We start from the raw sequence: 15,594 nt of genomic DNA on the forward strand, positions 1-15,594 counted from the left end.
ACAGAGTCGAACACAACTGAAGTGACTTAGCAACAGCAGCATATTAATTTCTGAGCTTCTCTAAATTTTTAAAGATATCTTTCAAAGTTAAAAAAGATGAACTAAAGATGGAAAGTATAAAAAAATATTGTGGATATTAAAAAAATAGTTGAAAGAATATTATATAACCTTAAGTATATATAAGAAGGGAAACTATCGTAAGCAGAAATCAGGAGGCATCTAAATGAGATTAACTAAAAAAATCACAATATGGTAGGAAAAAATTATCTGCAACACAACAGTACAATGCACAAGGAATGGCAATAAAGTGAAAAAAAGACAACCAAATATTACATTGGCTAAAATAAATACAAGGAAACGTGTTCAACCTTACTGCTGCTGCTGCTAGGTCGCTTCAGTTGTGTCCGACTCTGTGCGACCCCAGAGACGGCAGCCCACCAGGCTCCCCCGTCCCTGGGATTCTCCAGGCAAGAACACTGGAGTGGGTTGCCATTTCCTTCTCCAATGCAGGAAAGTGAAAAGGGAAAGTGAAATCGCTCAGTCGTGTCCGACTCCTAGCGACCCCATGGACTGCGGCCTACCAGGCTCCTCCGTCCATGGGATTTTCCAGGCAAGAGTACTGGAGTAGGGTGCCATTGCCTTCAACCTTACTAGTGATAAGCAAATGCAAATTACAACAAAGACACACCATTTTCCTTCCTTAGATCGGCAAAAGTTAAGACTCAGTAAAACCCAGTACCAGACAGAAAACATATATTCTTACTGTTAAGTAGATCATGAATGACTAATATCTTTGTTCAAAATATTTTGGCAATATCTACTGAAATAAAACTGTATCATCTATTCTTTACCCGTCAACCTCATCTATAAAAATTTAACCTACAAAAATAAAAACACCACTGTTATAGATACATGCATAGATGTTTATTGTAATATTGTTAATACAGCACAAAATAGAACAAGTCCATCTTACTTTCTAGAAACATACAGCCCACCAAAACTGAATGAAGAATTAACAGTTAATCTGAACAATCTGATCATTGATCATGAAAAATTTATATAATCTATAATTAAAAAAAGCTCCCTGCAAATGGAAGTCCATGACAAGATGGTTTCACTGAGGAATTCTATCAAACATACAAAAAAGAACTTACACCAAACCTTCTCCAACTCTTCCAAAAAGAGGGACTTCCCTAGTGGAATGGCTAAGATGCTGCACTCCCAATGCAGGGGGCCTGAGTTCAATCCCTGGTCAGTAACTAGATCCCACACGCCACAGCTAAAAGAGTCCCCATGTCACAACTAAGACTTGGTGCAGTCAAATAAATAAATAAAACAAAAAACTAAAGTAGAGGGAACCTTCCCAAAGTAATTCTACGAAGCCACCATCACCCTACTACCAAAACCAAAGACGCTACCAAAAAAGAAAATTACAGGCCAATATCTTTGATGAATACAAATGAAAAAATCCTCAATAAAATATTAGCAAACTGAATCCAATTACATATGAAAAGGGTCATACACTTTGATCAAACTGGATTCATCCCAGGGTCACAAGGATGGTTCAACATATGCAAATCAAAAAATGTAACACAGCACATCATCAAAAGAAATCACATGATCATCTCAACAGATGCAGAAAAGAATCTGACAAAATTTAACAACCATTTATGATAAAAAACTCTTACTAAAGTGGGTATAAAAGAAACATATCTCAACATATCTCAATAAAAGCTATTTATGACAAACTCACAGCCAATGGTTCATGACAAACCCAAACAACACTCAATGGTAAAAAGCAGAAAACACTGCCATTAAAATCGGAAACAAGACAAGGATGCCCACTCTACCACTTCGGTTCAACACAAGATTTATTAAAACTCTTAGTAATAGGAATCAGACAAGAAAAAGAAATAAAAGGTATCCAAATTGGAAGGGAAGAGGTAAAATTGCCATCACATGCAAGTAACATGATTTTCTGGAAAACCCTAGAGATGCCACAATAAAACGATTACAACTACTAAATGGATTCAGCAAAGCAGCAGGATACAAGATTAACATATAGAAATCAGTTGCATTTCTTTATACTAACAATGAAATATCAGAAAGTAAAAAAAAAAAATCTTTTAAAACCACATCCACGGTGGCTCAGACAGGAAAGGATCTGCCTGTGTTTGATCCCTGGGTCGGGAAGATGCCCTGGAGAAGGAAATGGCAACCCACTCCAGTACTCTTGCCAGAAGAATTCCATGGACAGAGGAGCCTGGCAGGCTACAGTCTATGGGGCCACAAAGAATTGGATACAACTGAGGGACTAACACTTTCATTACATATATATTACATACACACACACCTAGGAATAAACCTGACCAAGGAGGTAAAAGACATTCACTAAGAAACATAACACACTGATGAAGGAAACTGTAGATGAATCAAAGACATGAAAAGCTATCCCATGCTCTTGGACTGGAAGAATGAATATTGTTAAATGGCCATACTATGAAAGCAATCTACAGATTTAATGCCATCCCTATGAATTTAGATTCCTACCAAAAGTGCCCAAGGGTTCCCTTTACTCCACAACTATGTAACCCAAAGGAAAGCCACGGCACTGGGGCATCAGGGAAGCTCAACAAGTAACACAGGTGGAGACAGTAACAAATGGATGAGAAAGACTCTTCCTGAACAGCAAAACAGAAAAAAATGCACCCTGAAAAAGGCCTAATATCTCAATTTGTTTTCCAGAGTGAAATACTACTTATCAGACTTTATTTCACAAGCAAATACCAGATAGTACTACTACTAAATTTCCAAGATTTTGAAAAAGAACACTGGGGTGGCGGCGGGGTGGGGAGGAAAGAGAGAGAGAAGAAAATAAAAAATAGAATACTTACTGCATTGGCACGCTGATCCCAGTCGTGTTTGTCATCTGACAAAATTTCCCTGATTTTATTTAACGTTTCTTCAAGTTCTCGACTAGAATAGATCTTAAAGAAAAGATGCAAAATGATAACATTAATATTTCTTGCCACAACAAAATGATGCCCTGATGTTTAAAATAATCATTTAACAGTATTTTTCCCATTTTAGCACCATTTTTAAAATGAAGAATGGAAATACATTACAAACAATAATAAAATAAAATACTTTATCTTCCTTACCAGTTACCTAGTTAAGGGTATTTTCTCCACTCATAAGTAACTTCAAATACACTCTTGAAATGCTTTGTCATTTAAAAATGAAATACAAATATCCTACAGATTAGTAAAAATAGGAATGATTCCTCTAAATGACTTCAGGTATATAACAAATCTATTGATTTCATAGAGAGTGAAAAAGTTAGCTTAAAGCTCAACATTCAGAAAACTAAGATCATGGCATCCAGTCCTATCTGCTGCTAAGTTGCTTCAGTCGTGTCCGACTCTGTGCGACCCCACAGACGGCAGCCCAACAGGCTCCCCAGTCCCTGGGATTCTCCAGGCAAGAATACTGGAGTGGGTTGCCATTTCCTTCTCCATCCAGTCCTATCACTTCATGGCAAATAGATGGGGAAACAGTGGTTGACTTTATTTTGGGGGCTCCAAAATCACTGCAGATGGTGACTGCAGCCATGAAATTAAAAGACGCTTACTCCTTGGAAGAAAGGTTATCCAACCTAGACAGTATATTAAAAAGCAGAGACATTACTTTGTCAACAAAGGTCCGTCTAGTCAAGGCTATGGTTTTTCCAGTAGTCATGGATGGATGTGAGAGTTGGACTATAAAGAAGGCTCAGTGCCGAAGAATTGATGCTTTTGAACTGTGGTGTTGGAGAAGACTCTCGAGAGTCCCTTGGACTGCAATGAGATCCAACCAGTCAATCCTAAAGGAAATCAGTCCTGAATATTCATTGGAAGGACTGATGCGGAAGCTGAAACTCCAATCCTTTGGTCACCTGATATGAAAAACTGACTCATTTGAAAAGACTCTGATGCTGGGAAACAGAAGGGGACAACAGAGGATGAAATGGTTGGATGGCTCACCGACTCAATGGATGTGAGCTTGAGTAAATTCCAGGAGTTGGTGATGGACAGGGAAGCCTGGCATGCTGCAGTCCATGGGGTCACAAAGAGTCAGACACGACTGAGCGACTGAACTGAACTGAACTAAATTGCATTCATATGTTGATACGTATTTGTTTTAGGTTAATACCTCCTCCACCCCTGTCCATGCTAGACAGCAGCCAGGAGAGATGCTCACTTTGTTTCCCTCAGGAGCTAACTGCCAAACACCTTTCACTCACTTAACAAGTGTTCACATAACAAGGATGCAGTATTCTAGGCATAAAGGACACTATGGTTACCAAAAAATAGGCATGGTTTTTGTCTCAGCAGCATATAATCTAGTCAAAAGAGAAAAGAATTAATCAAATTATATAAAATATGAAATTACAAATAGAAAGTACCACCAAGGAGAATTACACACTGTCATGAAAGTGTACATATAAGAGGGAAGTGAACCAGTGAGGAAAGTCAAACATAAACTGGGGCAGATATCATCAGACAAAACAGAGATCAGTGAACAGCATGTGCCAAAGCCCTGAAAGAAACTGAGAGAAGGCCAAGTACAGTAGTAAAGAGTGCAAAGGAAACCAGGCAAAGAACCAGTGACCCAGGCCTAAGTCAGTCAGTACGCAGGATTTCTCTACATCACAGTCAAGGTTCAGAAGTGGGCATGTGACCCAAATCAGTTCGATTAGAATGAAATACAAGTTTTACATGGTCAACCAGGAGAAGAGACAGAGTGTAGTGAGGGTCTGAGGCTTGAACAGCTATAGCCATATTGCTGACTGCAAGGGAAGACAATGTAGAAGGGTCCAGAAATAAGACCTAACAAAGAACAGGGTCCTGGATACCATCTGAGTGGTATACATGGATACCTCAAAATGGCCCTGGTTATGTTTTTCACTTTCATCAGCCATTAAATTCCCCTTTTACCTAAAACGAAACGAAACTTGCCAGAAACAAGAATACCAACAGCAGCAAGGCATGAGACAAGGTGGAAGAGGTCAGAGGGGGACCAGATAACATTCTGTTAGAGAAGGATCAATGGAGTGTCTAAGCCTTTCCTGCCTCCTGCTTTCCCTGCTAAGTTAGCAATCAGTAGGAATAATTTCTAGGTGTCTGGATTTTGTAACTGTTTCAGTAATGGCTTCCACATGAAATCCTGAAAGAGTACATTTGAAAGGAGAAGATCATGAATCCAGTTGTGCACAGGTTGAACCTGAGATGCCTCAGAGACATCTAAAAGGAGATGTAAAGAAACAATAGGTGGAAAAATTACTTTCACAATAAAGAGACGTCTGGCTTAGAGATAAAAAACTAAGCATTATCTATGTAAAGGCAGGAACTAAAGCCATAGATTTGAAGGAAGTGACTTAGTAAGAAAATGGAGAGTAAGAAGAGAGGCCTAAAACTAAACCCTTAAGAAATCTCAAATATTCAACAGTCAAATAAAGAAGGATGCAGCTGTAGAGGAGAAATAGATGAAGCAGACAAAAAGATAGGGGGGAAAAAATGAAAGAACACTGTTTACAAGCACCTTTAAAAAAAACAGTGGATATACTGAGACACTGTAATGTAATATGACTCAACGATATGGATTTAATTTTATCTCAGCCTCACTGAAAAATCACTTGAACATCCAAATGTACCAATAAATAATAATTTGATAATAGTAAGTCAAGTATTTTATTTATGCAGTCAATTCAGAAAAAAAAAAGATTTGAAAAAACGGACAAAAACAAGTGATTATAATATAGAATATGAATGGGGAATGCTACATTACTGGTAACCTTACCTGAACAGAAGGGACATCTGTAAAAGCTTTTATAAAATCATCCTCATCAACTGCTCCAGCACCTCCTTCCTTAGAAGCACCTGATAATTAAAAAGAAAAAAAAAATTTTTTTAAGTTTACTTTTAAGCATTTTAGCACCATGAATGCCATGAAAAAATTAACTTTTGATATGAAAAAGGCATAATTTTGAGACATCCCATTTTACAAGAAGACATTAAAAACTCTTCAACTTCTCAGAAAAGAGAAGGTACTTAGTAGTAGTTGATTAACTCTCTATAAGATACTAGACGAGGCTGGTAAAAGAATCCAAACTATACAAACCCTCTCACCCTTCGTTCAACGAAACAGCAAGGACACAAGAAATACAGGTAAAAGGATAAACATTTAAAAAGAGGAACAGTTTAAGCGACAATGTCACTACTGATGGCAAATAAGTGAGATAAAGGATCCATGTGTGCTGCAGTGGTCAGGAAAGCAAATGTGAAAAAAATGAGGGTCTTCAAATTAACTTCAAACATATATAGAGATCTCTTACTGTATATACACAATCAAAAAGTAAACTCAGTAGGCAGTACTTACTTAAAAGCCACTAATTAACCTAAAAAGAAATGCAAAATGGTTGTCTGAGAAATAGCTGAGAAAAGAAGAGAAGCTAAAGGAAAAGAAATACCCACTAGACTGCAGAGTTCCAAAGAACAGCAAGAAGAGGTAAGAAAGCCTTCCTCAGCGATCAATACAAAGAAATAGAGGAAAACAACAGAATGGGAAAGACTAGAGATCTCTCCAAGAAAATCAGAGATACCAAGGGAACATTTCATGCAAAGATGGACACAATAAGGGACAGAAATGATATGGACCTAACAGAAGCAGAAGATATTAAGAAGAGATGGCAAGAATACACAGAAGAACTGTACAAAAAAGATCTTCACGACCCAGATAATCACGATGGTGTGATCACTGACCTAGAGCCAGACATTCTGCAGTGTGGAGTCAAGTGGGCCTTAAAAGCATCACAACGACCAAAGCTAGTGGATGTTATGGAATTATAGCTGAGCTATTTGAAATCCTAAAAGACGCTGCTGTTAAAGTGCTGTATTCAGTATGCCAGCAAATTTAGCAGCAGTGGCCACAGGACTGGAAAAGGTAAGTTTTCATGCCAATTCCAAAGAAGGGCAAGGCCAAAGAATGTTCAAACTACCGTTCAATTGCACTTGTTTCACATGCTAGCAAGGTAATGCTCAAAATCCTTCAAGCTAGGCTTCAACAGTATGTGAACCGAGAACTTCCAGATGTTCAAACTGGATTTAGAAAACGTAGGAGAACCAGAGTTCAAATAGCCAACATCTACTGGATCATAGAAACAGCAAGAGAATGCCAGAAAAACATCTACTTCTGCTTCCTTGACAATGCTAGATGGTGTGGATCACAACAAACTGTGAAAAATTCAAGAGATGGGAATACCAGACCACCTTACCCGCCTTCTGAGAAATCTGTATGTAGGTCAAGAAGCAACAATTAGTACTGGACATGGAAAAACAGACTGGTTCCAAATTGGGAAAGGAGTACATCAAGGCTGTATATTGTAACCCTGCTCATTTAACTTCTATGCAGAATACATCATGCAAAATGCCAGGCTGGATGATTCACAAGCTGGAATCAAGATTGCTGGGAGAAATATCAATAACCTCAGATATGAAGATGATACCACCTTAACAGCAGAAAGTGAAGAGGAACTAAAGAGCCTCTTGATGAAGGTGAAAGAGGAGAGTGAAAAAGCTGGCTTAAAAGTCAACATTCAAAAAATGAAGATTATGGCATCTAGTCCCATCACTTCATGGCAAATAGATGGGAAACAATGGAAACAGTGAGAGACTTTATTTTCTTGGGCTCCAAAATCACTGCAGACAGTGACTGAAGCCATGAAATGATAAGATGTTTGCTCCTTGGAAGAAAACAAGGACAAACCTAGACAGTGTATTAAAAAGCAGACATTAGTTTGCAGACAAAGGTGCATATAGTCAAACCCATCATTTTTCCAGTAGTCATGTACAGATGTGAGAGTTGGACCATAAAGAAGGCTGAGCACTCAAGAATTGATGCTTTTGAACTGTGGTGTTGGAGAAGACTCTTGAGAATCACGTGGACTGCAAGGAGATCCAACCAGTCAATCCTAAAGGAAATCAACCGTGACTATTCATTGGAAGGACTGACACTGAAGCTAAAGCTCCGATAGTTTGGCCACCTGATGCGAACAGCCAACTTATCAGTAAAGACCCTGATGCTGGGAAAGACTGAAGGCAGGAGGAGGAGAAGGGGACGACAGAGGACGAGATGGTTTGACGGCCTTACCAACTCAATGGGCATGAGTTTCAGCAAACTCCAGGAGATGGTGAAGGACAGAGAAGCCTGCTGTGCTGCAGCCATAGGATTGCAAAGAGTCACAACTGAGCAACTGAGTAACAACCTTATCCAGTAGTTCCTAAACATTCAACACAGTTTTCATAACAACTTTCTTTCCACAATTATTAATATATTTTGTTCCTTTATATGTTAATACCATTTCTTGCAAAATACTTTGTTACAATATTAAGAGCAACTGAGCAACCATTAGGGAAGTCTGAGAACCAATATCTGACTCCTGTAAAGTATACATCCCAGCTGGTACAGGAGACCTGCACAGAAACACCACAGCACAGCCAGTTATCCTTAGTGTGCTCAAGAATGCAAAGCAGAAAGTTCTACTGACAAATGGAGATGCGAAGGGGGAGTGCAGTATGAAGAGTCACCACAGTGTATATGCAATTTACTCAAGTGTCATATGTACAACAGAATGCTAATGCCCATACATCAGCCCGCCAGCCACAACAAATGCCAAAGGCCTCAAGGGAATGCAGAGAATCTGACTAAACCCTGATAAGGCCAGTGCCAATGACTAAAGACATACATAGGAAAGTCTAAGTTTGAAAGTCACAATTTTTACTCCAATCATAATGTCTTGATTATGCAGTAAATTCTGTCTTATTATGAGTAGGGTCAAATAAGCTAGTGGACAATAGAGGGGGAGCAGAAATTAAATGGCTTTTAGAAGTCCGACACAAGAGGGACTTCCCTGATGGTCCAGTGGCTAAGTCTCTGTGCTCCCAATGCAGGGGGCCCAGGTTCAATCCCTGGTCAGGGAACTAGATCCCACATGCTATAAGGAGAGTTCACATACTACAGCCAGAAGATCCCATGAGCCACATTTAAGACCCGGTGCAGCCAAACACGTAAATTTTAAAAAAGAAGTCCTGCAGAGATACAGAGACAAATCAGCCTTAGGACTATCTCAGATATGACAGTTAGGTCTCTAAACCTGGACACGAATATTGGTAAGAATTTACATAGTTTGAATAGCTGACCCTAATCTACCTTACTCTTACTTCTGAGAATCACTGTGGTTAAGCAGAAGTGCTGCTAATGGTGTGAAGATAGAGGCCATGCTGAGCTCTGCATTCTAACCTTTCTTACACCTCACATGTCTTATAAGGAGACCTTTTTATAAACCTAGTTTGCCTAATCTTTTTCCTCACCTTCATTTTGAGTGTTTGGCCTACAAAGTATTATAGGAAAAGGATCTCTGCATAGGAAATAAACTGTTGAATCAATTGTTTCATTTCACATTCAACATTTCATCTTCTGATACAACTTTAAAAAGTTCACCTAAACAAACCACAAAATCCCTTTAGCACCAGCAAGGAAATAACTACACAGAAGAAAGTAAAAAAGAGTAATGGGCTTTCATGTCAAATATTACTGCAAGAAAAGGAGAATGGGCATGCACACCAAGGAGACGTATTTAGATAAATTAAGTTTGAAAGCAGGAGCACAGGTAAAGGTTGGGCTGAAGGGACAAGCAAAGCTGGCTTCCAAATTGACTAAAGCTCTTTCAAACGTAACTGGGTTAACAATCACACCAGAGAATGTTAATGAGCTGAAACAGAAAAGAAGAGCTTTGCCCAGTTGTCTAGCGGTGGTGGTGGTGGTTTGGTTGCTAAGTCGTGTCTGACTCTTGTGATCCCATGGACTATAGCTCGCCAGGCTCCTCTGTCCATGGGATTCTCCAGGCAAGAATACTGGAGTGGGTTGCCATTTCCTTCTCCAGGGGATCTTCCCGACCTGGGAATCGAACCCAGGTCTCCTGCACTGTAGGCAGATTCTTTACCAACTGACCTACAAGGGAAGCCCGCACAGTTGTCTAACCACTTTAAAACAGAGGTCAGTAATTTTTTTTCTGTAAAGGACTAGAGAGTAAATATTTTAGACTCTGGGGGCCATGTGGTTTCTGTTGCAATTTCTCAACTATAATCGCCATTATAGCCTAAAAGCAGCCACAGACAATATGTAAATAGTGAACAAGGCTGTATTCCAATAAAGCTCTACTTGCAGACTACTGCAATTTGAATTTGATACAGTTTTCACATGTCATACAATATTATTCTTCTTTTGAATATTATTAGTCATTTAAAGATGTAGAAAACATTCTTAGCTCATAGATGAAATAAAGACAGACAGCTGGCTGGACTTGGCCTGTGTACTATAGTCTGCTGACCCCTGCTCCAGAATCTACTCTAAGCTGGTAATCACTTGCACTGGGAGGCACAGGGAGGGGAAGGGCGATTAGGGGTACTGTCATTCAGGAGACAGCATGGCTTCTCGTGTGCCAGACTGGCTAGAGCAGGCACTCTCAGAAATCCCCAAATACTACTTCTAGAGGTTCAAGTATAAAGAGAAAACTTCATGCTTGCCAGTCCTTAACTACTAAGGATACAAAGGTGAATTAAGCCAAGGGTAAAGTAGCATGTTTTAGATACAGGAGCAAGGCCAGCAAAGTCTTAGAGGTGGAAAGAGGCAGGTTCCTCCCACGCTACAATGAAGCGACTAGCACTGAAGAGAAAGATAAATGCAGGAAAAACAACATGGAAGGAAGTATGGCATGAACCTTGATAAAATTCATAAAACATCCATAATTTTTCAAGAGAATTACGCTAATGAAACAACCATTGATGCTTTTGAAGAGTGCTATGAAAAGACAGAAGAGCTTTCTGGATCCTCAACTTTCTAAGGGAAGTAGGCTGAAAAAGATACTCAGCTGAAAACATAAGACACTTCTAGGCAAAAGAAGAAAAGATTTTGGGGGGCAGAGCCGAGGGTCCAGGGCGCAACCAACAACAGAGGAAAACAATGGTTCAGAGAAGCATACCCAAAGAGAGAATGAAACCTTCTTGACGGAACATTCACGATGCCTGAGGTAAGGGAACCTGACCGCAGATTCCTGCAGGACTTCAAAATGCTACAGATCAGTGACTGTTAGGACGTTCCTGTTCCTTCCCCTTTTAAATGAGAGTGTCTATTACGGTTTTTCCATGCCGGTACCACCGTTACATGTTGACTACGTGGGGTATAAGTAGATGTCTCTTTAGTTCAGAGGCCTTAGGATGGAGAGGAGCCACCCAGAGGCTCACATGCATCTGGACCTGAGGCAGATCACAAGATGATGGACTTTAAGCCAATGGTATAATTAGGATGAGACTTTTGGGAAATGTCCACGAGTACCGTTTTGTATGTGGGAGACATGTGAATTACTGTGGTTAGAGGGCAAGCTGCAGCAGACTGCACAGAGAGCTATAAAAGCTGCTTTCATTGCTGACAGTTGCTCATTTTATAATACAATTTTGCAGCTTTCCCTATTGAAAAGTGAACTTACCAGGAAAGAGGTGGAGAGGAGTAACTGAGAATTCTAGTTGAGACAAGACCTAGGGTAGGCTGAAGGGGTCCCTATCTGGTGATTCTCTAGTGTGTAGCATAAATAAATTTCCTCTGAGGAAAGCTTCTAGAATCTTCAATTTGGACCTGAAGGACCAATTCAATTGAAGGACCAAGTTCAAGCAATGAACTGACAATCAAAGTTCAAATATGTTGAATCCTTGAACAAAACAGAATTGAACTGCAAGGGTCCACTTACATATAGTTTTTTAGAATTTAGTTTTTTAAAAATACTGAGGTCTACACTTTGTTTTATTTACTTATTTTTTTGTCTGCATGGCATGCAGGATCTTAGTTTCCCAACCAGGGACTGAACTTGGACCCCTGGCAGTGAAAGCATAAAGTCCTAACCACTGAACCACAAAGGAATTACTCTAGGATTTTTTAAGATAAATAATGCAGTACTACATAATGCATGGTTTGCTGAATCCATGGGTGCAGAATTGCAAATAGGGAGGACTGACTAGGGGACCTGAGTATCCGATGACGTGGGTATTTGTGGTGGGTCCTGGAACCAACGCTCATAGATACTGGGGGATGACTGTACACAAGAGGGCAAACCATTGTGAACTAAGTCATAGGGAACAGAGAACAGAATTTTAGAAGTGTAGATATGAGAACTGCCTAGTTACAGCCTGCTAAGTCGCTTCAGTCGTGTCCGACTCTGTGCGACCCCATAGACGGCAGCCCACCAGGCTCCCCCGTCCCTGGGATTCTCCAGGCAAGAACACTGGAGTGGGTTGCCATTTCCTTCTCCAAGTTACAGACTACAGAATATTAGTAGATGAGGGTATAATGCTTAAAGAAATAATATGGATAGAATCACAAAGATGCCAATCAACAAAAGATAACAGGAATAAACAGATAATTTGGGGGGGAGGAGAATGCAGTATTACAACTATTTAAATTAAAACAAAACAAAACCAACTTTGACCGAAAGATTAAACAAAAGAAATATTTAGAGAACTAGAAGATACACCTGAATAAACTACTCAGAATGTGGCCAAAAGAAACAGGGAAACGCAAGTATATGAAAAGACACGGAGGACAGCACGAGAAGTTCTAATCTCTATCTAATCGGAGTGCCTCAGAGAGAGAGAATGGAAATGTTCACAAAAAGATAATGGCTGTGAACTTTCAAGATTCATGAAAACCAGCAATCTATAGAGTCAGGATGCACAACATAACCCAAACAAGACAATGAAAAAGAAACCCACGCCTAGAACTCTGTGGCGTAACTGCAGAACACCAAAGAGTCAGTCACCAGAGAAAGAAGAGATCACCTAGAATGGAACAGACTTCTCCAAAGCAACAGTGGGAGCCAGAGAGTACGTTAATATCCTCAAAGTTTTAAAAGAACTGTAAATCTAATTGTGCACTTAGGAAGATTAATCTTTAAATAAGAACACAAGTGTAAAAAGTCAATGCACTGAAAATGAAGAAAACAAAACATTACCTAAGGATGGTCTGCTTATCTAAATAAGAGGTTGGCTTTTTTTTCTGAAAAGGGCCAGATAAAAAATATTTTAGGCCTCACGGAGTGTGGTGCAATTACTCAACTCTTCACAAATGAATGTGTGGCTACATTTCAATAAACCTTTATTTCTTAAATCAGATAGCAAGGACATATTTGGCTGTTGGCTATAATTTACCAAACTCTGGGGTAGATAAAAAGCTCAAAACAATATATAGTAAAATGATCTAAAAATTAAACTTTATCTAGGTATCTAGTTGTAAAATCAAAATATAATTAATTTAATTTCCATGCTTCAAGCAACAAAGTTAGAAATTTTAAATTAAAAAATACTATGCTGAGGAACCTTGAGGGCAATTACTCTGAGTGACAAATACAGTATGATCTTGCCATTTGTGAACTAAAAAAAAAGCACAGATACAGAGACCAGATTGGTGGTTTCTAGAGGCAAGGGGTAGATGAAATAGGCGAAGGGAGTAAAAAGATACAAACTTCCAATTATAAAATAAATTAAGTCATGGAATGCAAAGTACAGTATGCTGACTACAGTTAATATTATATTGCATATTTGAAAGTTGTGGGACTTCCCTGGTAGTCTTATGGCTAAGACTCTGAGCTCCCAATGCATGGGGCCCAGGTTCGATCCCTGGTCAGGGAACCAGACCCCACACGCTGCAAGTAAGCACAGCAAAATAAATAAATAAAACTAAGTTAAAAAAAAAGTTGCTGAGAGAGTAAATATCAAAAGTTCTTATCACAAGAAAAAAAACGTTCTGCAATTATGTATGGTAAAAGATGTTAACTCGACTTATTATGCTGGTCATTTTGCAATATATACAAATCTTGAATTATTATGTGGTACAACTAAAACTAATCTTATATGTCAAATACACTTCTATTTAAAAGAAAAGAAAATGCATCGACTCTGCTGATGAATCTGGGGAGGACTTAACATCTTTGTAATACTGTTTTCCTATCCAGGAATGTAGTAGCATGTCCATTTACTCACGCCTTTAAAATTTTTTTTCAATAAAGTTTTATAACTTAACAAAATATTATGTTTTTCTATAAAAGAGAAACGTTTTCAGGTACTAGAAATAAAAAAACCAAACAAAAAAAAAAAAAAGAAAAATTGTGAGGGGAAGAACGATTAAATTTTAATGAGACATTAAAGAACCCTAAAATTAGTGGATACTCTGTGTTCATGGACAGGAAATCTCAGTGTCATAAAGATGTCCAGTCCTCCCAAACTACTGCCATAATCAAGCCTCAAACAGGACTTTTTGTGGAAACTGTCAAGCTGATTCTAAAATCTATTTGGAAGACCAATGGGCCAAGAACTGTTGAAACAAGCCTTATAAGTAAAAGGTAGAAGTACTTGCCCAACCAGAAATCAAGACTTACAAAACTAAGATGAAGATGACAATTAGGTTTTAGTGCAGGGATAGACACAATACAAACCTCAAAAATAGATTCACAAATGTATAAAAAAAATTGAAAGATGACAAAGAAATGATTCAGATTAACAGGGAAAGTAATTCAATAATGATGTCCTAAAATTCAACAAAAGACTGAGATAACGGATTATCCATTTCAAAAAAGTTATTTCCTCTTGAAAGGAAATTTTAAAACTTTTTTAAAAAGCAATCTTAAAACTTAACAGTAGACATTCTGATTCGCAGGGTAAAATGGTAGTCATCCAATTTCAAATCAAATGTTCTACGAAATACTCCAAAACGCAGAGAGAGACCAAAAAGGAAAACAAAACTGCCCAGAGCACATAACTTGTTATACACGTTCTCACTTCAAACTTCAATTGTCCCATTATAAATAAATGGGGAATATAAACATCCTAAAACCAGCAATGTCAACTACAGAGCCCTTGCTGGAGAGAAAATATGAGGAATTTGTATGGAAGAGGAGGATCCCGGCGGAGGAGCACGCAGGTATCAAGTACGGTTCCTTGCAGAACCAGGGATAAGTAGCATCTAGATGAGGTGGGTATCCCTTCAAAGCCTGGTGGATAAAGGAAGAGAAGATAAGGGTTCTCCTGAAACAAGAAGGTGTCATAGAATCAGAAGTATAATAGAAAACCCCCTTGTATTTATTAGAAAAGAGGTTGCATTTCACGATACCAACAGAAGAGGGCATTCCTGAGCTAAGAAACAGTATATTTTTCTTTCAGGCCCCACAGAATCACTTGTTCTTTGAAAATATTCTTAGGATATTTGAGAAAATTTGAGTATACAATGGAAGTGCTTAAAAGGAGGTGTATAATTTAAAAGAATAAATTTACAGAAAATAAAAGGGCTTAAAGGAACAAGTTAAATATCACCACAGAGAAATCAAGACAAATCCACAATATGGGAAAATCTTAAAAGACAACTGGCTTAGACTCTTTTTTAAAAAAGTCAATGTTGTGGTATAAAAATTGGTAAGGGAATTGTTTTATACAAATTACTATGAACTATTCCAGCATA

At 38.6% G+C, this 15,594-nt stretch overlaps 1 protein-coding gene across 50 annotated transcripts in view; it reads right to left on the bottom strand.

Annotated features, from left to right (window-relative positions):
- The window catches only part of CLASP2 (cytoplasmic linker associated protein 2), a 174,938-nt gene that overhangs the window by 95,447 nt on the left and 63,897 nt on the right, over positions 1-15,594 (bottom strand). For all 50 annotated transcript variants that reach the window (XM_086365750.1, XM_086365748.1, XM_086365744.1 and 47 more), the window contains 2 exons: positions 5,839-5,918; positions 2,895-2,987 (listed from right to left, as the gene is read on the bottom strand). In XM_086365750.1, coding sequence (XP_086221876.1) covers positions 2,895-2,987; positions 5,839-5,918 — 173 coding nt within the window. The remainder of the gene's footprint in view (positions 1-2,894; positions 2,988-5,838; positions 5,919-15,594) is intronic.

Source organism: Bos grunniens, chromosome 22 (assembly GCF_055505025.1).
Source record: "Bos grunniens cultivar Pamir isolate PY7600 chromosome 22, Bosgru_T2T1.0, whole genome shotgun sequence".
NCBI lineage: Eukaryota > Metazoa > Chordata > Mammalia > Artiodactyla > Bovidae > Bos > Bos grunniens.